The sequence below is a fragment of the Drosophila obscura genome, unplaced genomic scaffold (assembly GCF_018151105.1).
Source record: "Drosophila obscura isolate BZ-5 IFL unplaced genomic scaffold, ASM1815110v1 contig_179, whole genome shotgun sequence".
Classification (NCBI taxonomy): Eukaryota; Metazoa; Arthropoda; class Insecta; order Diptera; family Drosophilidae; genus Drosophila; species Drosophila obscura.
In genome coordinates this window covers 3,053,572-3,078,127 of record NW_024542766.1, presented here as the reverse complement: position 1 = coordinate 3,078,127, position 24,556 = coordinate 3,053,572, and the positions used below count along the sequence as shown (strand labels likewise).

General features: G+C 47.0%; 3 protein-coding genes across 4 annotated transcripts in view; 2 read left to right on the top strand and 1 right to left on the bottom strand.

Moving 5' to 3' along the window:
• The first annotated feature begins 41 nt into the window (after positions 1-41).
• On the top strand, positions 42-6,738 carry LOC111072023 (HEAT repeat-containing protein 1 homolog). Its single transcript, XM_022363603.2, has 4 exons — positions 42-1,309; positions 1,386-1,651; positions 1,717-5,445; positions 5,512-6,738. The coding sequence occupies exons 1-4, from the start codon at positions 141-143 to the stop codon at positions 6,660-6,662; spliced, it is 6,315 nt and encodes a 2,104-aa protein (XP_022219295.2). The 5' UTR covers positions 42-140; the 3' UTR covers positions 6,663-6,738.
• Positions 6,739-7,445: 707 nt separating this feature from the next.
• Positions 7,446-17,914, bottom strand: LOC111072027 (sodium/hydrogen exchanger 9B1). 2 transcript variants are annotated; one of them, XM_022363609.2, is made up of 5 exons: positions 17,642-17,914; positions 10,618-10,998; positions 10,267-10,387; positions 9,180-9,434; positions 7,446-9,068 (listed from the first exon to the last, which is right to left on the bottom strand). In XM_022363609.2, exons 2-5 carry the CDS (start codon positions 10,984-10,986, stop codon positions 7,615-7,617), a joined length of 2,199 nt encoding a protein of 732 aa, XP_022219301.2. In that variant the 5' UTR covers positions 10,987-10,998; positions 17,642-17,914; the 3' UTR covers positions 7,446-7,614. The 2 variants fall into 2 exon arrangements, with proteins under 2 accessions (XP_022219301.2, XP_022219300.2); XM_022363608.2 differs by lacking the exon at positions 17,642-17,914 and adding an exon at positions 11,064-11,077.
• A 5,184-nt stretch (positions 17,915-23,098) lies between these two features.
• The window catches only part of LOC111072024, a 28,159-nt gene continuing 26,701 nt past the window's right edge, over positions 23,099-24,556 (top strand). Inside the window, exon 1 of the mRNA XM_022363604.2 lies at positions 23,099-23,532. The gene's annotated coding sequence lies outside the window, so the exon portion shown is untranslated. The remainder of the gene's footprint in view (positions 23,533-24,556) is intronic.

The following is a 24,556-nucleotide window of genomic DNA, read 5'->3' as shown; positions in this document are numbered from 1 at the left end:
ATAAGTAGTATATTTCGGTATATTTGCGAGGGTCAGAATAGTCCGCGGTCACACTGAACAAAACACGTGTGGCGTGCGCCGCAATAATATTAATTTAATTCGTTTTGATTTGTGCAAGGAAAACGGATTACGGATTCAAAATGACAACTTCATTGGCCCAACAGCTGCAGAAATTGGCAGCACCGCAGACAACGGTAACGCTCGCCGATGCCCGCAGTCGCGCCTCGATACTGTTCGATCCGAAGGCGGCGGCCACCAAAGACAGGAGGGCCATCTATGAGATTGGACTGAGCGGACTGCAGGAGCTGACCGACTTTAATCCAGCGTTCAAGGAGTTCCAGTTGACGCTCTTCGATGAGGCCACGCTGACGCTTGAGCGCTCCGTGGAGCTGCCGGAGGTCAACAAAATGCTGGATGCGGCCATAGCCAAGTTTCTGCGTCTGCTGTCGCCGTATATACTGCTGAGGCCGGCGCACATGGCGTTCGAGTGGCTGTTGCGCCGCTTCCAAATCCACGAATACAACAGGGGCGAGGTGATGGCGTTGATACTGCCGTACCACGAGACAAACATATTTGTCCAGATCCTACAGACAATGAGGCTGCGCGAGGTGGACGCCGAGTGGTTCTGGCTGCGTCCACTGCAGCGACCCGGCGTGCCACTAGCCAAGACGGCCCTGATAAATCGAGCAGCCAGCAATCCCGCCTTCCTCAGCTTCGTTTGTCGCAGCACTCGCAAGGCCGTCAAGGAATTGGGTCCACGAGCCCATCAACTGCAGGCGCAAATCAATTTCTATGCCACCATCGTTGTGGGCGCACTGCAAACGGCCAAACCACTGGAGGATTGGCATATAAGTACCATATTGGAGGCACTGCTGCAGGGCCTGGTAGCCGACACAATCGATTTCATGGCCGCTTCCTATGTGATTGTGGCCCAACTGGTGTCGCGCACCAAGCTGAAGAGCAAGGTCTGCAATGCCCTGCTGGAGCGTGTGGCCAACTGTCCATTCGAGCGCCTGCAAACGGAATCCCTGCTGCTGCTGGTGTGCATCTATGGCAAGCAACAGGCTGCGGGGCCACAGCTTAAGCCGCAAACTGTTTTGAATTTTATTGGCCAAAAATGGCTGATTGCTGCCCTGGCATCGCTGGCGAATGGCAATTTTGCCATACAATCTTTATGCATGCCACTGATGACGGGCGCTGTGACGGCCATTCGAGAGGATGATCCTTCATCGGATTCCTACAAGCAATTCCTCGACAATCTGCTATCCGATGTGCCCTTCCACAAGCCCTCTGCTCAGCAGTTGATCAAGTGAGTAATTCAGACAGTGGCCGCCGAGCTTTACGTAAACATACATATTACTGATCCCTCTCTCTATTTCTTTTAGTTGCTTTTTGGATTGTTTTGTGAATACCGAAAGCGAGGCAGCGGCATTCCCCCCACCCATACCCATACCCATGGATGAGGATACAATTGTCATTGATTCGGATGATGAAATGGAAGCCGAGAAAAGCAGCTTTCAGACCTGGTATGCTGCCTACCTGGAGAAGCTAGAGAAACGCTATCCGGAGGCCTTCGATTTGAGTGTCAAAGAGGCACTGAGAGCTAGATCCACGACCAGCAATCGCCAGAAAGCCCTGAAATTGGCTTTGGGTGAGTGCCAAATGGCTTCTAATTATATTCCTTTGTACTATTTATGGCCCTTTTTGAACCCATAGGTTTCCGTTTAAACACCACGGATGAAAAGGCCAAGCGTGTCTACGAGAAACTCTATCACTACAGCTCCGATTGGCGGCTCAGCGCCGTACAGCACCTTGTGCAGAATCTGAAATCGGATAAGAAACGCGAACGTGGCGCCCGGCTATTGCAGGAATGTCTGCCCGATCGAATCAACGATGATAGCGGCGCTGTGGTGGCAGCCATACTGTCGCTGCCCACCGAGCTGCTCTTGCAAATGCTGGAACCCCTGGTCTTTGCCCAGACTCTGTGTCGCCTGCTGCGTCGTGCCCAAGCCCAGCAGCAGCAGCATAAGGAATGGCGTGCCCTCGTTCCACTGACAGTCCTGCACCTGACCACGGCTGCGGTTAGCAATCATTATGACACGAACCTAGTGCTGCTGGCCCTCATGCCGCTGCTCTTTCCGTCCGAGCCACTGGCCGAGCACGAGCACAGTGCCCTGCTGATGATACTGAAGAGCGAGTTCTGCGCCAAGGTGCCATTTCTGGGCCAACTGAAGGTCAGCAAGAAGTACCCAGAGTTTGCGGTGACCAAGCATCGGCAGCAGTTTCTGGATGTGATAGCCGGGAGCAGCCATGAGCTGTTCAGCCAGGAGCAGGCCCTGCTGCAAAGTGTCGAAGAGCATGGGGGCGAGGCCCACTTGCAGGAGGCATCCCAATTGACGCATCTGCTGCTCCTGCTCACCGCCTATGCCAAGCGGCAGCTGCAACCCCAAGACAGTCTGCATATACTGGAGAGGATCTGCCTGTACAGCCGCGGCGTTCAGTTCAGAGCCATTAAGGGCAATCGCGGCGACCAGAACTTTGTGCCGCTTCAGCTATACCTTGACTTTCTGCTCACTTTGGCGCGTAATACCAAATGGACGGGTCTGGTGGCCATACCCTGGACACAGCCAACGGATGGACTGCGCCTCTGCCTGCGTCTCATGGAGATTCTGGGCGCCCAAGTGTTCAGCGAACGCTGTGAGCCTGCGGAGCGTGTGGAATGGACACAGGCACTCAAGCGATGCCTCATCATGATGCTGCCCGCACCACAGCACAAGCTGGAGTTCCTATCCAATTTCTGTGTGTTCGAGAGGCTGCCAGAACTGTGGCCCAATGACTCGGACTATACGGTGTGCCGAGTGCAGGGCTTCCTGCTGCTGGAGGCGGTGATTGCCAACCAAGACTCCAAGCTGGACTGCAGCCTATTGCATGTGCTGCGTGTGGCCAACGCCTGTGGCTCGCCACTGCAAACACTCCGACTGCAGGCCATGGACACCCTTCAGTTGATGAGCCAACGGGAGCTCGAGCCGCATGTCCAGCAGCTGGTGAAGGCGCTGCTCCAGCGCAGAAGCGAACTGGGCATGGATCACGAGCAGTACGCGCTGATACTCTACACAATACTGCAGCCAGAGCAGGCCACGCCCAAGGAGAAGCTAATGCTATCGAAGCTACGTCGAGCCGTGCTGGCCCTGGCCTCTGATCCAGAGCAGCCACCGATATGCACAGACTTTCTGCTGCGAGCCCTTAAGCATGTGAACGATGAGCACTTCCTGACCGCCCTCCTGCCGCTGGGTATTGCGGCTCTGCAGAAGATTGCGCTCGCCCAGGGGCCCAACTGTCAGCTGAAGCAGCTGCCGTGGCCCCACAGTGAGATCTACAAATCGGTGATGGAACGCTACGAAGGGAATATAGCGCTGAATGTGTTGCAGCGGCAACCGCTCGCCTGGGATCTGTTCGAGGCAAGTTTCGCGCATCATGATGCCTACATTCAGCTGGACCAGAAGCTGCAGCCCATACCGTGTGTCCTGCTGGGCATCCTCACGCCCGAAACGTACGAGCGGCTGCAGTCGAAGCACAAGGTATCGCTGATCAGGCTGATTGTGGAGGCAGCCACCAGGGCGGACAACGATAGCATCTTTCTGGCCAGCCATCGGCTGCTCAAGCGCTGCCGCATGGAATGCCAGCCCCTGGTGCAAATGCTAACGGATATGTGCGGCAAGGGTGTGCGCGCCAAGACGCCCACGAAGCGTGGCAGTACAGCCACCAAGCAGGTGGATCTCACCAGCGCCTCCTGGAAGCAGGGCATGACGCTGCTGGAGCTGCTGGAGAGCAAGAAACAGCTGATTGGCTCGGAGCTGCTGATACCCACACTCTTCGAGCTGCTTCAGTCGTGCCTCACGCTGGAGGAGCACACCGCTGCCGAGTATCCCAAGCAGCTGATCCTCTCCAGCCTGCTGCACTGCTGCCAAACGGCCCAAGCGACGGGGGTGCAGCTGGCCAGGGCACTGCCCGAGTCCTGCTTCCGCATCGAGCAGGTGGTCCAGTGCCTGAGGAACACGAAGAATCCGCAGACCCAGCAGCATGCCCTTCTCTTTCTGACCCACTGCGCGGGTCTGTATCCGCAGCAGGTGCTGCACAAGATTGTCGAAATCTTCACGTTCGTCGGCTCCACTGTGGCCCGGCACGACGATGCCTTCAGTCTGCACATCATCCACAACGTGGTGGAGTCCATTATACCCATCCTGCTGCTCAATACCGGACAAAGGGATCGCCTGGTCATACCCGTGCTGAAGGTATTCGCGGACATCTGCACGGATGTGCCAGTGCACCGGCGGCTGTCGCTCTATGCCACGCTGTTCCGTGTCCTCGATCCCAAGGAGCATCTGTGGCAGTTCCTGTGCATTCTCTTCGAGGCTCAAGTGCTGCTGGAATCGATGCCGCACAAGGTGGCGTTGGACAAGTCGCGTCTGGACTTTGCGCGCGAGCTGACGCTCATGTTCCAGGAGCCAAGTGTCGCCCTAGAGACATGCATACGCCTGCTGGGCTACCTTGGCCAGCTGCCCGTCGACAAAAGCAATCAATCTGGAACGAATGCGGGCGGCTCCTCCCTCTTGTCCACCGAGCAGCAGCTCTTTGATGTCCGCACGCGTTCCTTCAAGCAGCTGCGGCACTACAAATATATCATCATCGACTATCTGTCGGGCATCAGCAGCTCCAGCGAGTGGCAGGCCAAGATGAAGAGCGCCAATCCCAGCGATCTACTGCAGCACTATCAGGCGCTCATCCTGCAAACCCTCGCCTATGTGGATGTGATCAGTCGCGCCCTGGAGGCATCCTCGGGCAATTCCTCGCTGGAGAAGTACTGGCGGGTGATGTCCAATCACGCGCAGGATGTGCTGGACAATGCCATTGGCATGCTCTCGCCGGAGTACTTCCTCAATGTGATCACCGATCTGCTGGACCATCCGCTCATCCAAGTGCGCATCAAGGTGCTCGAGCTGCTCGTCACGAAGCTGACGCCCACCAGCGACTACTTTGCCCACTCGACGACGGAGCACTTTGGTGTGCTCTTCGCACCGCTGGAGGCCATCATCAATGGCATTCTGGACAGTGGCTCCAGTAATCCACAGCAGGCACAGCTCCAGCAGACGGCCCTGCAGGCGCTGCAGCTGCTGGCCCATCGCCATGGCCGGGACTTCCTCGAGGAGTGCCGCTCCCTGCTGGCCACACTCACAAAGATCACCAAGCGGCGCGCCAATGTGCCCAAGGCTGTTGTGGGCAATGTGGTGCTCACCCTGGGAGAGATTTGCGCCAGCCTGAAGGCGCACGCGCTCGCCCAGCTGCCCAAGTTTGCGCCGCAGCTGACGGAATTCCTCAAGGAGCAGGTCCACCAAATGGTCACACTCAAACAGGGGCCAGACTATGTCTGCTCCACCCTCGTGACGGGTGAGTTGTTTCCCCCCCCCCTTATTTTCACTTAATTATCAATTTACTAAACGTTTTCCCTCACAGCTTTCCACAAGCTCTTCAAGGCTCTGCCTCTGTTTCTGGGTCCCTACCTCGTGGACATTATCTCCGCCTTGGTGCGTCTCTCTGTGCAGCTGGATGGTCCACTCTTAGTGCAGGATAAGCGCGCTCAGGCACTGAGGTTGCGTCTGCAGGAGCTTTGGTCTGTCGTTGGCCAGGGCGTGGAGGTGCGCATTCTGGTGCCCAGCTGCACCAAGACCTACACCAGTTTGCTGGAACTTCAGGCGTACGATGAGGTTGGCCAGCTGATGCGCCAGCTTTTGCTGCAGTGCGTCAAGCACAACACCAATGCCCAACTGCAGCCGGTGCAGGAGACGCTGAGCGAGCTCTTCCTTCAGGCGCTGCAGTTCCGTTTGCAGGTGCGTGGCCGCGGACTGCAGCGGTCGCAGGTGTCGCAGATTGAGAGCGGCATTGCCGAGGCATTTGTCACGTGGATCTTGAAGCTATCGGAGAGCAGCTTCCGTCCCATGTACGCGAAAGTGCACAAATGGGCGCTGGAGAGCAGCGCCCGGGAGACGCAGCTCACGTATTTCCTGCTGACCAACCGCATAGCCGAGGCCCTCAAGTCGCTCTTTGTGCTCTTTGCCAGCGATTTTATCGGGGATTCGGCGCAGCTGCTGCGGCAGCACAACACACTCAGTGCGGCATTCACGGCCGCCGGCGACAAGGCAGATGATGTGGAACTGCTGACGGCCATTCTGAGCACCCTGCATCATGTGTTTTTGCACTGCACCGACGAGTTCATCAACGAGCATCGCTTCAACACACTGATGCAGCCGCTGGTGGACCAGCTGGAGAACGAACTGGTCCTGGGCAGTGAGCCGCTGCAGTTGGCGCTCAGCCAGTGCATTGCCCAGCTGGCCGTGGCCACCAACGATGTCATGTGGAAGCAGCTCAACAGTCAGGTGCTCCTGAAGACACGCACCACCACGCCCGAGGTGCGCATTCTGTCCTTCAACACTTGTGTGGCCATTGCCCGTAAGCTGGGCGAAAGTTTTGCTCCGCTGCTGCCGGAGACGGTGCCATTTGTGGCCGAGCTGCTGGAGGATGAGCACCAGCGCGTGGAGAGGAACACACGCACTGGCGTTCAGGAATTGGAAGCCATTCTGGGCGAACCCATACAAAAATATTTGTAAGCCCAGCCCCAGTGTGCAAGATGTAACCATTTAAAGATTAAAGATGGCTGAGCGTATAGCCGCAGCTTTTATTTTGCATTTCCCCCGAGGCTTTTCCCTTGGCTCTAAAGTGCAGCTAGAGGCCAAAGTAAACCTCCTTCGGCTGTTCGCTGCACGAGCTGTTCAGACGCCACCGGAGGAGGAGGAGCCACAAACTCCAGCTCGATAAATCTTCACATGCAATCGTAATTGGATGGAACAAGAGCTGCAGTGGTGTCGCCTGCCTCAATCGGCTGAGCTAAGAGCAAAGCTTCAAAGAGCTTGTAAACAGTACGTGCTCGGCCTGAAGTTGCAGATGGCCAGTACTTTGAGCCAAGGACAGGCAGCCAGCAGGTCCCAGAGTGAGTGCCAGAAAGATTAGCGATCGTCAGCTGATTGATGTTTCTGGCCAGCCAAAAAGTACAAAGTAAGCGAATTCCCCATTGCACTTGCAGCGCTCAACGCTCCGGAGGCGTAGCTTCCAAGTGTCCATCTCTGGGTGGCATCGGTTCTGCCACTCACTGAGGCGGTGTCAGTTTTAATGTGCCGCTTATAGCCCGAAGAAAAGCATTCGGGACAGCCTCAGGTTTAGGCTCAAAGTTTCTTACCCACAGAATCCACTTGGTCTGACGTTGCCAGGGATTTGGGGGCGCTGGTTGCCTGCCCCAGTGCCATATGCGCTTCCAGCTGCAAATATTTAACGATTTCTGGCTTAAGGCAACAGTTCACAATTAATGTGTAAACCTTATGGATGGGCAAGGCATACGTGGTCCAGCAATTAATGGCATGGCATGGATATTCATTTATTTCGGAATGCAAAGTCCACTTAAGGCTAATGTACAATAAGAAAAACAATCAATCAATCAACAGCTGTGAGCCAAACAAAACGTAGAGAGAGCCATCTGCCCTCGTCCACTTGCCTTGCGACTAACTTTTATTTATTATACGTATAGGAAATGCTCGGAATGTGTGCATTGTTGAGCGTATTATCGTGCGTCTCCTTGTCCTCGGGTATCTCGGGATCTTCGCGCTCCTCCTCCTCGTCGATGATGCTGATGTCGCGTATGGACGGCCGATGGCTGCGTCGCCAGCCGCTCAGATCCTGCGGCTGTTTCGTCTTGGTCAGCAGCTTTGTCCCCGTCACCGATATCAGAATGGCGCCCAGCGGTGCCGTCAGCACAATGCTGAAGACGCAGATCGTCTGCACAATGCTGGCATAGTTGCGCTCCTCGTCCGTGGCGTCCGCGCCGAGATGCTTCAGGGCGACCGGTCCGAGTGCCGCTTGGACAGTGGCCTTGGCCATCCAGGAGAGGCCGACGAAGAACTTCTCCTTGAGGTTGAGGCGATCGCCGAACGCAATGCCGGCCGTGGTGAAGATGCGCAGAATGGCGCCGGTGAAGATGCAGGCGGCTCCAATGGAGACGATGTGCGAGTCCAGCTCGCGTATCTTGATGGTGGAGCCGGTGATGCCGAACAGAATCGGCTCGAAGATCATCCAGAAGATCTCGAAGGCGGTGGACACTGGATTATCCTCGACATCCCAGCCGTCCTTGCACCAGAACATATTCGACACAAAGGCGGAAAAGACAACGGCCAGGGGGCCGGCACCCTCGAAGCCCAGCTCCTCGCTGCCATAGATGGCCATCAGGCCGCCGGTGAAGAGGAGCATCGTTCGCAGCGGCACCACATAGGCATCCCCCTTCTCGGGAAAGATGCGCGCCAGACTGCCCCAGATGACGCCGAAACCGAGGCCGCCCAGTATGCAAACAGGTGCCTGGGCAATCTGATAGCCCAGTCCCTTGTCGGAGAACATCACGGTGCTGATGATGCCGAAGATGGCCACCGACAGAGCATCGTCCACGCCGGCCACAGCCACCACCAGCGTGGGTATGCCCTTGGCCACGCCGTAGCCCTTCGTTCGCAGCCGGAACAGGCAGGGCACCACCACAGCCGGCGAGACGGCAGCGATAATGGAGCCGAGCAGGAACGACCAGATCCAGGGCAGATCTAACAGAAAGTGCGACATCACCGCCACAATGGCAGCCTCCACGCACCACGGAATGATGCCCAGCTTTAGGATCGTTTTGTAGACCTTCTTGAAGGCTTCCGGCTCCATTTCGAGTCCAGCTCGAGTCAGGATTATAGTGAGTGCAAATTTGCGCAGATGCGCTGTCACAATCGAGAAGTCACCATCGAGATTGACCCAGCCAACGTTCTGAAAGAGTATGCCCACCAGGAGCATGCCAATGAGACGCGGCAGGGTGGTCAGAGATATCAGATAGCCGCCAAAGTTGGCGGCCACAGTGAGGACGACCAGACTGAACAGCTGTCCACCAGGGGCAGCCGAGTTGCCAATGATAACAAAGGCCGTGATCCAAATGAGAACACCTGAGAGACACAAGAGAGACAGCGAGAGATAGGGAGAGAGAGAGAGAGAGAGATATCAGCTATATTGCTATAGTACTTAGATAGCTAGAGGCGGTAGAGGGGGGTACACACCTATCAGAATGATGGACACCAGTCGCGAGAATGTCCTGAAGGTGGGACACAGCGGATAGGGGAAGATCTTCTGCCAGAAGGGTGGCTCCCACGATGACGATGGCTCCTCGCCGCGACACTTCAAACAGAATGTGTACATCCAGGACTCCTCCACATAGTTGGCTCCACCCCCATTGCTGCCACCCGCCGAGCTGTGGGCCACCTGGCCATTATATTTGGCATTGAGCACATCCAGTGCACTCTGTCGATAGTTGTCTGCAAACGAAATGGCAAAACGTCTATCAATCCATGCAGTTCTGGGTACACGAGCACTCCACACTCCTCCCGGGGGCGATGTTTACCCAAAACGCGCCGCAAATTATCTCGTCAGTCATCATCGAGCTCTAATTAGGTGATAACTATGGGCAAAATATCAGCACGGACAGAGAGAGAGAGAGAGACCGTCGGAGGGTGGGCAAGGCAAGACCTGCGCAATAAGATTGGAAATTGGTAGAGTCCACTTCCACTTCCCCCCGGCTGCTGCTAATTGATTATGTTAACCGTGCGCCAGCAAATTGAATTCCAAATAGACATCGACATTGGCAAGTTATTTGCATTTTCCAACTGATTTAGGCTTATTCCAGCGAACTTTTCCAGAAAGAAATCTATCAAAGGAACACAGATAGAGACACACAGACAGACAGACAGACATGACATCTTTCTTTGTGGCTTTTTGACATTTTCTGTGAAACTGTACCTACGCTGCTCAGTGGCGCCAGTTGCGAAAATCTTCACTTAAGCGTTCTCGGCACGTCCTGCAATGCCATTTATAAAACCCGCTTGGCATAGCGAACCTAAGGAATGTCTTCAAACGTGCCTAAGGTCATTTAAATCCCACTTTTCTCGCGTACTTTTCATTTTATTACACTTTTCACAGTTTCACAGTGGCGCCAGCGAACACGTCCTTTCTCTGTACTACACAACTGTACAACTCTGTGCATGTAAAAATGTAACTGCACTCCACTGTTATACCCGTTTGCGTGTTTAACCGCAACGGAATACGGAATGTTGGGGGAATAATCCGTTGAAGATTCGTTGCAGGACTCACCATAGCTGTGCGTTGACACTCGATCGCTCTCATTGTCATGCGTTGTTGGGCTGGTGACTGTGTCCTTCAGTATGCTCTTCCTTCGCGCCGGTCCAATGTCCGTGTGCGAGTGTGTGGAGGTCTGTAAATTTAATATGTTGCATGTACAATTCGAGGTTATTTTCAATCACTTTCGTCTGTCGGTTATCTGTGCGGCACGATCGTTGCGCGTCATCCGAGTCCGATCAATAAAAGTAGAAATATGAGCGAACATTTTACGTGTATTTTTGGCTACCGCGTAAATCTAAGCACACGCAAAATCCAAATTTACGATCGCACCAATCCACCACGATCGTTATCGAAATTCCTAACCTGTGAAATTTTACGCCTGGGATTTTGCTCAAAGGCAAGGTTATCGTATCCGGCGCCGGGACTTGCGACACCGCCAATTCCCAGTCCTCCTCCGACTAATCCACCACCACCACCACCACCAGCGATCATTGGCGGATCCGATATAATGCTCACACGCCGCTTGGGCTGGCTATCGATGACAATGCTGCTCTTGAAGTTATTCCCTGTTCCACTTCCACTTCCACTCCCATTGCCATTGCCATTTGGCATGGGCACATCACTGAGCACGGGTATCGGTGTGGGGGCGTTGATGGTCGTGGGTGTCGTGATTAGGGTGGCTGGAGCACCGGAGGTGTCCTCCCTGGCGCCTGGCTCACCGGTGGCCGTCATCGTTTTGTGGATCTGCAACATTTAAATTGATTTATGGTCGTTTTATTCGTTTACGGCGTCTCTCTTTAGCTCCTCACACTAAACATCACACAGCACACAGCACAGAACGTGGTTCCGATTCGATTCGAATCGATGGTATGAAAATATTAATCAGCGATACGCGACTTTTTACAACTATCTCGTTCAACGTTTAGCAATGAAATAAATTCATTACCACGAGTTGTGGACTGGGGACTCGACTCGAGCTGCAGGTAGTACGGCAGCTGTAGGAGGGCCCCCCCCCCTTGATGAGTACACTGAGCTAAAATCAGGGGGGCTCCAATTGGTAAAACAAGTAAGAAAACATTTTTAAAGATAACTTTACTGTCATCTGCTATGGCTGCTACGGCACACTAGTAGATCATTTATATATTGTGTTCAAACCAACATTTGATTGGAAGTTAATTTATCATTGGTATATAATACATATCCTTATTTAAGAGGGAAACTGTGGGATAACTCTATTAGTTTATATGACTGTAATAAAATTTGTATGATCATAAAGGTACATTCATATCATTTATTACTATAGTTCTATTAGTATTCACTACTTAAAAGCTATCGAATATTCTGATCATACAGGTCCTGTACCTTTTTATCTTTTATTTAGGATTCGTAGTCTCGTACGAAAGATTTAAATAAAATATTCTAGCATTAATTTCTTTCAGTGTGATTTGTGAAGAATTTGTGAACATGTGAAAAAAAAAAAAACGTTAAAGATTAACGTAAATAATAAATAAATGTGCTACAACAAAATAATAATGATAAAAGTTGATCAAAATTAACAGCAATTAGCTTTAATTATATGGGTACGGCTGGTCTCAGATCACATACCCAGAGCAGACATCTGTCGATCTGTCGATCTGTGAATATCTCTGCCTAAAAACCTGGTCGGTTCTCGCTTTGATGGCTCCCCCAGCGACACTTTTAGGTTCACACACACACACAGGGCTAGTATTTGTTCAACACTCTATTATGACGCAGAGTATCTAAATAAATTCACGTGAGCTCGGTTTTAGTATTTCCCGTCTTTTATTTTGTGCCGCCGCCGTCTCGAAATAATGAGGCTGAATTGATTATTTCATATACAATTTGTGATTATTTGTTTTTGGCAGCTTTTTTTGTATCGTTTCTTTTTTTTTTGCGCGTAGAGAACAAAATGTGACATCAAGTCATGCGGTTCGTTAGCTGAAATCAAACAAAGCCACAGGGCAGAGGCAGGCAACATTTACATTTTTTTTTCTCGCCCAGTGATATTCAACAGTTTTGGTTATACAATTTGCTAATTTATGGCTCACACAAAGCGTTTTGGTAGCCGTAGAGCATGGCAGGAGACAAGTCTATCTATAATTGTACTAAATAAATTTGAAATAGATTTTTCTTGTGGGGGATACAAAAAAAAAGAGTAAGAAATTGTAGATATAGGAGAGGAAAATTTGGAGACTCTTCCGATGCCTTTCTATTGCTATGCGGAATAGATTTTGTCATTAATAATGCTCTTAGAAGTATAATAATTGTACAAAGTGATGCGATCCTGGTGGTTCCACTTAATAGCTCCATTTGCAACACAAGAATTATACCTACTCGACTGTAAATGCTAGGAAATATATGTGTAACTCTATGATGTGGCAAATTCTTTATTTTTTTGCCTTGCAAACTTCTGACTAACATTTGAAAACCCTTTTCATGGCTACAACCCCTAAAATACTTGCTGCGGGAAAACATTTTCTTAAAGTTTATTCATTTGTATTTCCAATTACTTTGTCATTAAGCACTGTGCAACATGTTGACACTTTTCACGCTCTGATTGGAACACTAAATATAGACTTATGTACACAAGAGAGGCAGGCAGACAGGGGACAGGGCCCCTTTTTGCTGAGGGCGGTAAAAAAGTCTATTTGCAATCACAACTGCATAATTGACGAGACACGCTCAATGTTGTCAATTTTCACCTCTAATTAACGCCGATTCAACAAAAGTCTGCTATTGATATGAGCAATTTGCCATGAAAAAATTACTTTAGACAATATTTATGCTCGAACGGTCGGTCGGTCGGTCAGTCACTCATTCAGGAGTCAGTCAAGTCAGCTGGTGCCTGCTGCTCTGCTGCTGGTGTCTACCACATGGCGTCTCCTCCTCAACCTACAACGTTTTGCCGATTTTGTGGCTTGTTTGTTTTTGGAGGGGTAGGGTTGGGGTTTGGGGCACTAATTGACGCGTGTCTGGTCTCAGACAGAGACGCGTTGACAAAACTTTTCTACACATCATCATCATCATGCATCATGCATCATGCATCATCATTATCATTATCATCATTGGCGTATCATTATCATCGTCACGTGCTGTCAGGCGAGCAAATGGCGAACAAAAGCCGCTTAATTAGCATTCGTGTGTCACCAGTTAATATTTTAAGCCTTTTAAGCAAATATCTCTGTCTATATAATGGCGGCTAAATGTATGGATAAAATTAAATTTATATCGTTATGCAGGTCATGTGTTTATAGGATAAAGAAATGATGCCTTCGACTGGAGGGGAGGGAAGGGGAATATTTTAAACTTTAAATATTCTGCATCAAATAAATCTTGGAGAATGTTTAAATAAATTGATTATGGCTTTTGTAATTTTTCAGACTTTTTTAATCAATCAGAAATAGGATCAAGAGAGGCTCCAGATTACCCGACACACTAGGGCTCTTTATGTATTTCCGTTTTACTACTATTCTTCTTATCTTGCAATCCTCCACTCTTTCTTTATAAGTCACTCAACGACTCCCCGAATATATGTAAGTCTATAACCCATAGAGGGGCTTGCCAGATTTCCCTTTAGTTAATTGTTATGCCAGCGTTTATTCTTGATTTTCTTTGCTTGATTTTTTGTAGAGACGATTTTCACTCTTGATTTTTCTTTTTTGTTGCATTCAGTTTTGCCGCCACTTGACCTTGCTGGAGGTTGGCCCCCCGTTTCACGCTGAGCCACCCAACAAATATACACACAGCAAAAGGCAAAAGGCATTTTGCATTGCGAACGAATCAACGAAAGCTACCACTACGAATGATTCTACGTGACATGTTTCCCTGATCGAATTGGCCTGGCCATAAGCCATAAGCAAATTTGTCGTACTTAGTTAGCTTTGGGTCAAGTCAACGGAGTGGGGGAGGGAGGCAGTGGATCTGGTACGGGGTCTGCCCCTCCCACCACCCCCAGCCAGCGACTTACTTATCACAGCCGTTACCAAAAAGGTTTTCTTTGCACGCTTCAAGCCTCATTGCACAATGGCCAACGCTGAAATTGGTGGGGGGCTAAAGCATTTACATTTTACACGGATTTTGAAATTGGTAAGGTGTCTGGAGAAGGTAATGCCAGATGGTAGGGTGGTCTAGGGGTATATGCGTATCAGCTACTGGTCACGTGGATTCATTTTGATCCAATCCCGACGACGACGACGACGACAACGAACATTTTCTATTATTTGATTTTGTTTTTTGTTTTTGTAATTATTTTGCAGCAGTTGTTCGTTTTGTTCGTTTTATTGTTGTAGTGTTAATCTAATCGATTTCTTAGAGCGAAAAAAAAGGCATTCCGTTGCCTGGAAAACTGCTCAGCAATAGATAATCAAGGTAGATAATAAGTTTCGCATTACACAATTAATCCCCAATGTACTTGAGTGGTGCACACACTTTAAAACGAGGTGGGCAAAAACTGAATTAAAATGTGAGTTTGGCTTGGCCATTGGCTGGAAAGTATTATCTCTGAATGTGTCAAATGTGTGGCAGATACTAGTAATACTCGTACAGGAATTCACATATTTATGGGGTAATTCCATTTCAATTAGACCATGTCCGGCAGCAAGGGGGAATTCATGTCTACGCATGCCACTTGATTTCAGAAGTAAAAAATTAAGAGTGGAATTAAGAGTTGCAAGGTGGGTGGCTTTAGAGGAAATTGGAAAGAATTATCAACATATTTTCAACTACAGAAGAAAGCCTTAGGATTTTTGAGGATTTAAAACAAGTTCAAGGCATGAAAGAAAACCAAAATTCAGCTCTGATTTGAATGTATTAAATATAATATTAATATAGGTTAAGCTTAACCATTACGAAGTGTCTCTATAGCACATAAAAGTAACGAAATTTACACATTTCTACCGTACGTACAGGCCCATAAATACCTCTTTAATTCTTAGTACCCAATTGACTTTCCATATAACTCTGTTTATTGGCCTATTTAATTGCTGACTCGACTTTCAAACTCCCGGACTGACGTCAAAGGCAAGCTTCAGAGCTCCAGAGCTCCACACACTTCAATTGATCAATTATGGGAATGAAAGAAATCCAATACAGATATTCAGTTTATTTCCGTGACACTCCATCCATCCATAAGTAAAGTTGTTTATATATATAGAGAATTATTTAGCACATTGATTGTGTTTGCACTAGACGACGGATTTCGGTATAGCCGCCCGATCGGCCATGGCTCTCACAAAGTTTATCTCAAGTCGTATATTTGCATTAATTTATAACAAATATAAATGGCTTTGCAATGATTGATCGCAGCATATAGAAAATCTTTATATGTTTTTTGGCTTATCTCGACGATAAGGAAGGGCGCTATACCGTAAAAGATTTACCCCGAAATCGGCCAACAAGAAATGACAAATAAAAAAAATCCACTAAACACTTGACGGAGTTGAGCCATAAAAATCGAAGGTGCCACGGAATCGACGATCGGCTAGTGGTCTCTACGATTAGCTGGGAGGGGGGGAGGGGAATGGGGACTTGTGGATTGAGGTTTTCCCCTTATCGTTCTGCCGGATGAGTTAATTGGATTGTATTGCCCTAATACTACAACTACCGTATGGCAAAGTGTGAATTGTGATTGATTTCGAATACTAAATGAGCAGCCGGCACCCGGCACACAGCACTGGGATCGCAGTGTCCGCTCTGAATTGGTTTCACGATTGCGATCGGATCGCAAAATATGTGTGTGATTACTCCACTTACGAGTGTTTCATTAACAGGCCCGCCCCAATCCACTTGAATATCAATCAGCCATGAACACACAGACACACCGTACACCGTATACCGTATACCGTCTACCGTCTACCTTCTACGAGTATATTGATCATCGATCATCATCGGTTTCCCTTATTTTGTTTTGGCTACGTTTCGGCTTTCGCTTGAATTTATTCCATCGACAATCGAGCAAAGTGTTTTATCTCTGTGTGCCGAGTTTATTGTTTATTAAAACATTATCAATATGTGTAATCCTGCCCCAGATCCACTCGACCAACCAACCGATCCCGTAACGCATCGTCCGTGTCTGTGCCTGTGCCTGTGTCTTTGTCTGTGTCTTTGTCAGCCTTTTGGCTGTGTCATTAGTCGCGTTGACAATTGTTAATTTGTGGTAAGAAGTGTTTATTGGCCCAATTTTCGTGGCATGCGATAAGATACTTTGGTTTCGTCTGTTTCTTTTTTAATTATCCATGTATTTCCTATCGTTAGGTTTTACATTCACCACCGCTCAGCTCCGCCGGCTGGCTCTTCTTCCCCCGGTTATCTTCAGCGCCCAAATGATGGAGAACTTGGGGATGAGAGAACGCTACGTCTAGGCATAGTTTATGAGTGGGCATATCATTATTTTTGTTGCTGTTACTTATGTGTGTCTATTGGCATCCAAGGAGAAGTTGGGCACAGTTTTTAGGGGCTAATGATAGTGTTGGAACATTGTAAAATTATGAAACTTTTTAGCGGAAAGAAAGAGTTCAAATTAGAAACAAGTTCCAAGTTCTCAACGAAATAATGAGTATTTATAATATCATTACAGCTATAGATCCACCTGTCATCACGATCTATATTTATTTATTTATTTATTTCCTCATAGCGGATAAATTCCGATTAAGTAGAATTATTTTTTGTCTTTTCTGATTTCATTCTTAGGAAATCTTCTACGCCATTCACACTTCTAGTACTCTTCCTATTTTTCTTTGGTAATGTACACTTGTAGCTTTCCCTTAAAGTCCTTTCATTAAATGTTCCACAACTCTCAAATAAATGAATACGTTTCAGAACCCGTCGAAATCGTACATTAATTTATGCAACCCGTTTTGTTTAATAAAATTTACAAATTATGGTTAAATTAAGTAGCACTGAAAAATGAGTTTTCCCTCATGCCATAAAATATACATATGCATTCATTAAGAAATCATTCACTTGGCATTAATTTTCGGGGGGCAGCAGCAGCCGCAGCCGCAGCAGCAACAACAACCAAAACCAAAAACGAAACGAGTAACGCATGTGAATAAAAAGCCAAAGTATTTGAGCCATATGCATACATGCAATATTAATAACAAAGCTCAAAGCTCGAACGAAAGCAAGCATTTTAATCATAAGCGAATTTAATTTTAATTTGCATATCGCATTCGGTGTTTTTTTGTTTGTTTTGTTTTTGTTTTAATTGGACCAAAAAACACGTACGTACAGAAATGTGAATTATCTAAAGTATTTATTTTATTATAGCCAATGACTTTTTGCCGTTTGCGTTGAACTTGGCTGAAAAATGGTTTCTGAGCTGTTGCTGTGTGTGGGGGGCGAAGGTGCAAATGGGGTAAAAACCTACTTTGGTATTCACACAGCAGGCAGGAAATTAAACAACTTTTCCGTTGATGTCTCAAATCTCGTGTCACTTTTCTCACTGTTTTTTTTTTTTTTTCGCTGCTTCTCTCTCTCTCGGAATTGCCCAAAGTTTGCAAATCAATTAAGAGTCGAATGTGCTGGTAGAACTCGTCGTAAAGGCAATGGGTACTTTTACTTTCATATTCACGTTGACGGGAACGCGATCCGTATGGTGAGTGGGGGGCAAAACGAAGACGATCCGCGCGACCTGCTTAAACACGACTAAATCGCTGCAAATTCTTGCATGCGTTTTATAGGCACACACACACATGCAAGTAGTGTGTCTAACTGGGTGTTTAAGTGTGTGTAAGTGTGTGTGTTGTACACGTACAATCGCACAAGAATTGAATCGCATTCATTGAATCAAAGTTGTACGATTACTCCCGATTGCTCGATCGCTCTCTCACTCTCTCTCTCCTCTCTCTCTCTCTTTTAAGTACTCCACTCGGGTGATCACGAAGAGCCGCACGAAGTTGTAGCTCATGTAATGTAAGTGTCTGTTGTATCATCTTCTTCTTATCTTCTTCCACCTGAGCATAGTTATGAAGGGGAGTAGGAAAGGGCGTTCAGTATGGAAGTACTACCAAAAGCTTGCTCAGAAATCGTAACCCTTTGGTATCCAGTCTCTAGTCTTTCTTGCTCGAAATCACATTACCCTAAGCTAATTTTTAACACATTCCTCTTGCGCACCCGATGATATTTTTTTTTAACTCTACACTGCCCGAGAGCTCTCGGTAAATTTTCTGAATTGAACATCCACACAGAACTACATTCAAAATGCTAGAATTAATTATAGGTTATTATTTCAGAGCAAACACAGTAGCAATAAAAGTAAATATAAATCAAATCTATTGGCAGCCAAAACCGCATTTATGGTCGATGCATCGCTGTAGTTCTATATCTATATCTGGCGTCTCTCTGATATATACAACACAGTCATATACAAGCTACCTTAGTTATCATAAAATATATTTCTCAGGCGATTCCCAAGCCACTCCAACAATTGCCCCTGGCTATAAATTCAATCGATCACGTTGGCTTGCTGCCTTAAGAATTTACAATTGCGGCTGCAATGTCAAGACTGTAGTTTGTGGTCGATTCTGGACATACATACATATGCATATGACAATAGTACATAAATTATTTATGTAGTGCAATATATGACACGGAAAAGTATGCAATAAAAATGATTGATAGCCTTAGATTAATAATGGCATTCATTTGTTTTTCTTTAATTAGTGCGGCTTGAGGCATTCAATCAATCGAAAATCGAAAGCATTTGATGGTTTTATGGCCACACGACACGCTAATCAATTTCGATTTCGATTTGGTTTCCGTCTCAAGTTTATTATTATTTGATCAGGCATGAAGAGATATAGCAAAATACCACATGGAAACAAAGCTGTTTAATCACGTTTAATCTCATTGCTTTGGCGTCTATGTTTACTACATACATATATTTAAGCCGCACTGGTTTTAGTCTGTTACTAAAGTACTCACATAAATATTTATCGAGATAAATCATTTGGAATAACCAAATAAAATATTTTAAATTGCTTGCTTATTGATTTAACATTTCCATAAACCTGTTTTGTATTATTTATTACTCTCAAATGTAAACGGAAATAAAATTTGGTTAACTGAATGGAAACATTTTCCAGTTCTCTTTCTTATATGGCGAATGTTTTTTCGGTGATTTCTTTGTTTATTTGCTTATTTTATCAATCATGATACATCCAAAAAAAAAAAAAATGATAAAAGTCGCTGGCATTGGGCTGGAATATCATTTCATATCTGTGCCATAAAATGTTTGTGTGTCAAAACTCTTTAAAGGTTTCCACTGCAATCGTGATTATCGTCTTTATAAGTTCTACACGATGCGTAGTAATAATTATGAAAAAAAAAATACGAAAATCATATTAAACATATGAATTGAGATAATGAAATGTAACAATGCAATTTACATTTTTGTAAATTGTATAGAGATATCTAATCTAGCATAGCATGCCATTACAGGTATTTCCCTTTTTTTTGTTGTTGTTGTTAATATTTCCATTTAATATTTATTGTCAATGTGTTTATCTAATTTCCGGTAATACATTTACCTCTTTTCATGACTATCTGCAAATTATTTGTGCTTACATTCCCAACACAGAAACATTTCATTTTACGTTTATCAATTGAATTCAAACAATCCGCACAATTTGTAGGAAATGTGGAAACTTTTTGAATGGAACTTCTCTAATTATTTGAGTGGCAAATGAAAACCGTGAAATGCGACAGGGCTGGCTTGGCTGGGCTTTCAGGTGGAGAGAGAGGCAGAGAGAAACTGAAACTGTAAACGGGAATTTACCATTGGGTGTGGGTGTGGGTCTGGGTCTGGGTCACCATAAATTAACTTTGGCAAAATTACAAACATTTTCCGCATTAAAACCCAAATCACGGGACCACCACACACACATACACAAACACACACAGAGACATGCACGAATATATATGTATATACATTTTTATGTACGTACGGATGGGATGGGAATGGAGCAATTTCAATTAAAGCTAATTACAACCAATATCGACTGCCAACAATGTCAAGCATCAAAAGCTACGGTAGAAGCCACCCAAAAAGGGGGTCAGTGGTTCCGTTCGCCCGTTCGCTCGCTCGCTCGTCTGTTGGTTGGTTTGGATAGTGGCATCCTTCGGATGGTTTTGTGGGTTGGTTCGGATGGATTATATGTTGGAGGAAACTGTGATAATGTCCTGTCTGGGTCGTGCACTGGGAGAAACGAAACTGCGGTTCTGATCCACTCGCAGGGTGTCACTCAATGTCGCCGAAAGGACCTGCTCGTCCCCCACTGCAGCGGGAGGTGTGAAAATTGGTGCACAAGTAAATGTTGCTGTCACCAGGTCTCTCCTGTCTGCTGAGGGATGTGTGGGTGGGTGTGGTGCAGGGGTGCAGTGTGGGGGGGCTGTGGGTGTGTGCTTCTTGAGGCAATGCCTGAATTTGAGTTGGAGTCCGTTGCAGATGTCGTGGTTCTTGCTGCCGGTGCTCCTCCTGCTGCTGTTGTTGTTGTTGTTGTTGTTGCCATGGAATAATTAAAGCAAATTTGCACTTCAGACAGTCACCCGAGGAAAAACAACGCAAACAGCTCAGCCCGCAACGCTGGCGACCCACAACAAGAGAGCCATACACAACCATGCCATGCTGCCATGCAGCCATGCAGCCACATGCCACACCATACCACAGCCATGCCACATCCATCCGACCAGACCAGGTACCGTCGAGGATGCCGCTCCTCCAAAGGCGACAAAAACGCCTGGAGCCGGAGCCGGAGCCAGGAGCAGGAGCAGCTTCAGCTCCTCCTTTTTGCTCGGCTGCCAGAGCCAACGTCAACAAAAAGGGGTGCCAGATGGATGGATAGATGGGTGCAAGGAGGAGGTGGCATTCTCAACAACAGCAACGGGGCACTACACAGCACGCCAGTCAGTCGGGGAAAGTATGCAAAAAAAAATCTACAGATATATGTATGTATGTATATATTTGTGGGTAAATATATATGCACATACATACATATGGATACGTGTGGGAGAGTGTAATATGGAACAGAGCCAACAACACGAGAAACAATGCCAGTGAGTGGCATAGAGTGGCGAAGCAGGAGCGGTTTGCTAGTAGCCGAGGTCATTCCAGTTGTAGAAGAGTAAATAATTACGTATACGTAATTACGTGCCGAATAGCTATATTCAGTTAAGATCAGACAGAAGATAAAAGTACACCTACTTAAAATACTTGAATATGCTTTTCCAAGCCATCTAAAGAATTTTCTGAAAATAATCAAATATGCAAGTCCAAGCGGAAAGGAGAAAATCATATTCATTGATTGTAATTTTTTACTTGTAGTATTTATTTTGGCTTCCACGCTTCCCATCCAGCAGAAGTATCCAAGAGCATATTGAATAGCATCAAATATCTCTTGACAAACGAATAAAAAAAATGGCAGTGCGGCACAGGAGCGGTTCAGCAACAAAGGAGTTTATGTTAGTTTTTGGAAGAGTAGTTGAGAAAATATAATTATTGTTGCAACAGTTTAGCTTTTATTGGAACATAATTTTCAAAAATTAAAAAATGACTTAAATATTTTCTGATATTTAGCTTTATTTTGCAGCCATATAAATCTAAATCCCATTTTCTTTATTGCTCAGATCCAGTCCTGTTTTCTGTTGAAACGAGAGCGAGGCGGAAAATAAAGAAAGGAAAACCCCGAACAACAGCGTCGATGAGTGACTCGTGTGGATGCTGCTGCAACCCCATACTCTGCTGCTGCCGCTCTCCTGAGCGCAACAAGGACCAAAACCAAAAAAAAAAATTCCACTACAGCAACAACAAAAGCAACAAAAACAATACAAAAATATATATAACGAATGCCAACAACAACAACTACAGCTACAACTACAACAATATTAATAACGAATGGCAACAATAAACTGAGCTTGCGCCAAATACGTACGAAATACGAAAATTTGTTGGTAGTAGATGGGAAAAGGAAAACCGAACGAATCTCTCACACGAGCCGGAGGACGACAATGCCAGTGTGAGACACACACACACACAGGCAGAGGCAGAGGCAACACGAAGCTGTGCTCTCACCGAAAGCTCTTCAAAGTCAAAGTTTTGTTGTTGTGCGAGAGATATTTCGGCCGAAAAGAAGAAAAGAACTTGAAATTGAACTGTGTGCGAAGAAGAAGGAAGCATCTGGCGAGCGGACAGGCGGACAGGCGGCAGGCAGGCCAGCATCCCAGACAAATTGGAGAAGAGCGCGCCGCCAGTCGTCAGTCGAAGAGGTAGTATCAACATGCATGTTGTTCTTGCTTCTCTCCTCTCTATCTCTCTCTCTCTCTCTTTGGCTTCTCTGATTGTCGCCGCTCCCGTTGTTGTTGTTGTTGTAGTTGTTGTGGGAGCAGAAAATATTTTAACGCAATTAGAGTCGGGGAGCATCGTCGTGGCATCGGCAGGCAGCAGGCAGCATCACAACGGGTCCCAGAGCCCCCCAGAGCCAGAGCGTACGCGCACGCAGACGGACACAGAGCACGGAGACCGGAGCACGGATAGAACACGCAAAAGAACAAAAATACAAAGAACCGAAAGTAAAGTAAATGAAAGCGTAGAAAGCTAAAAAGAAACAGTTGAAAGGCACGCAAAAAAAAGCAAGTACGTTCTCAGCAAAAACGAAAAAAAAAAAAATAAAAAAAATTGTGGAACAAAAAAGTGTGACCAGCAACAGCAAAAAGATTAGCAGACTCAATTAACTGTAAAAACCTGCTGCTTGCTAGGCACACACACACACACACACACACACACATAAAGTGTGAGTGAGAGTGCGATAGAAAAAGAGCGAGCGAGCGAGTGAGTGAGCCAGCAAGTGCGAGGTGAAGGTGAAGCTGAAGGAGAAGCGCGAACAATTTGTTGAATACGTCGTCTCGGGGACCGCCACAAAAGCGTACAAAAAAATAAAGCGAAAGTGAAACCAAAAGAAATGCCCACAACTTTTCTATGCTAAATAATCTCTTAATACACGTACAGCACTCTTAGCCATTAAAAAATAATACAACAACAGCGACAAAAATAAATCAAAAAGAAAGTTGATAATCAAAAAAAAGAAAAAGTGCCAACGAAAACTAAACCCAGTAGCCCGATAGAGAGGAAAATTCCCAGGAAGCCCTAAACGGACCAAAGACAAGAAAAGAAAAAAAAAAAAGGGGAGAAAATTGGCGGCGCAAAAGTTAAAAGGGACAAAGGCGATTAAGCAGTTTGCCAAGGACGAGGGCCCAGCACCAAAGGTGAGCGCAAATAAGTCATGCAAAAGCAGAAAAGCGAAGAAACGCACAAAAAATATACATAGCCAAGCAACGCAGAGACGACAACGACAGGAGCTGGGAGCACAAAGTTGCTCCTAGCGACACCAAAGCGGCTGAAGAAGCTGCTGAGCACCCACACCCACACCCACCAAAAGCGACAGCGACAACAAAACAAGAAACAATGAAAGTCGAAGCTCTTGATACCCTGGCAGAGTCAGCCGAGTCATTAATCATTTGAATTAAATTTACATGGTGGATATATTTAAAATATTTTTCAAATTTGCGACTAATTGTTGCTCTGGCAAACATATGTACATATGACTTAGGGGTATCCGATTTGTTTCCTTTTTGGGGGGAAACTGACGTGGTCGAAGTTCGGTCTCTCCTACACATTAGCATACCCTTTGCCAGGGTGAAAGCAGAACGCCCCCAACATATTTTTTTTCTCTTGAAGAGTGACAGTCGTCGACGTTGTCGTCGGCGTCGCCATCGTCATCGTCTTCGTCGCCTTGCAGTGCCTCAAGAGGCTGGCGGATGGCTACTGCTGCTGCCGCTCCTGGCCATGCTGCTGCTGATGCTGCTGTTGCTGACGCTTTTGAATTCGCCTTGAGTTCGTTGTGGGCGTCGTGAGAGTTCGCGAAGGGAGGCACGAGACATGCTCTCGCTCTCTATGGTGCCTCTCCCTCACACCACCCCCACCCCACGAACTTCCTGTGCTGGTTTTTGTTGGTTGTGTTATTGCTGCTGCTGTTGCTGTTCTTGTTATTCATAGGCAAACATGGGCAAACAAGCAGAAGCAAGGCAAAGAGCAACCTGCGTGGCTGGGACAAACAACCGCAACGAGGGCGGTTCTCTGAATCAAATTAGCCCGCTGCCAAATGTCCCGACTATCCGACTGATGGAATTAGTCATGGTGTTGCCTCCAAAAAAGTATGCTATAGGAACGCGCGCCAAGGGATTTTGTTGGCGGCCGAGCAATTGTGGGTTAACTCCACCAAAAAGAATT

Excerpts from the sequence above, each read along its gene's own strand:
- LOC111072023 (XM_022363603.2), top strand. The coding sequence starts at position 141 with ATGACAACTTCATTGGCCCAACAGCTGCAGAAATTGGCAGCACCGCAG. Across the intron at positions 1,652-1,716 it reads AGCCCTGAAATTGGCTTTGG|GTTTCCGTTTAAACACCACG; the intron begins GTGAGTGCCAAA and ends TTGAACCCATAG. Across the intron at positions 5,446-5,511 it reads CTGCTCCACCCTCGTGACGG|CTTTCCACAAGCTCTTCAAG; the intron begins GTGAGTTGTTTC and ends TTTCCCTCACAG.
- LOC111072027 (XM_022363608.2), bottom strand. Across the intron at positions 10,388-10,617 it reads CCAGGCGTAAAATTTCACAG|ACCTCCACACACTCGCACAC; the intron begins GTTAGGAATTTC and ends TTAAATTTACAG. Across the intron at positions 9,069-9,179 it reads GGTGTCCATCATTCTGATAG|GTGTTCTCATTTGGATCACG; the intron begins GTGTGTACCCCC and ends TGTGTCTCTCAG.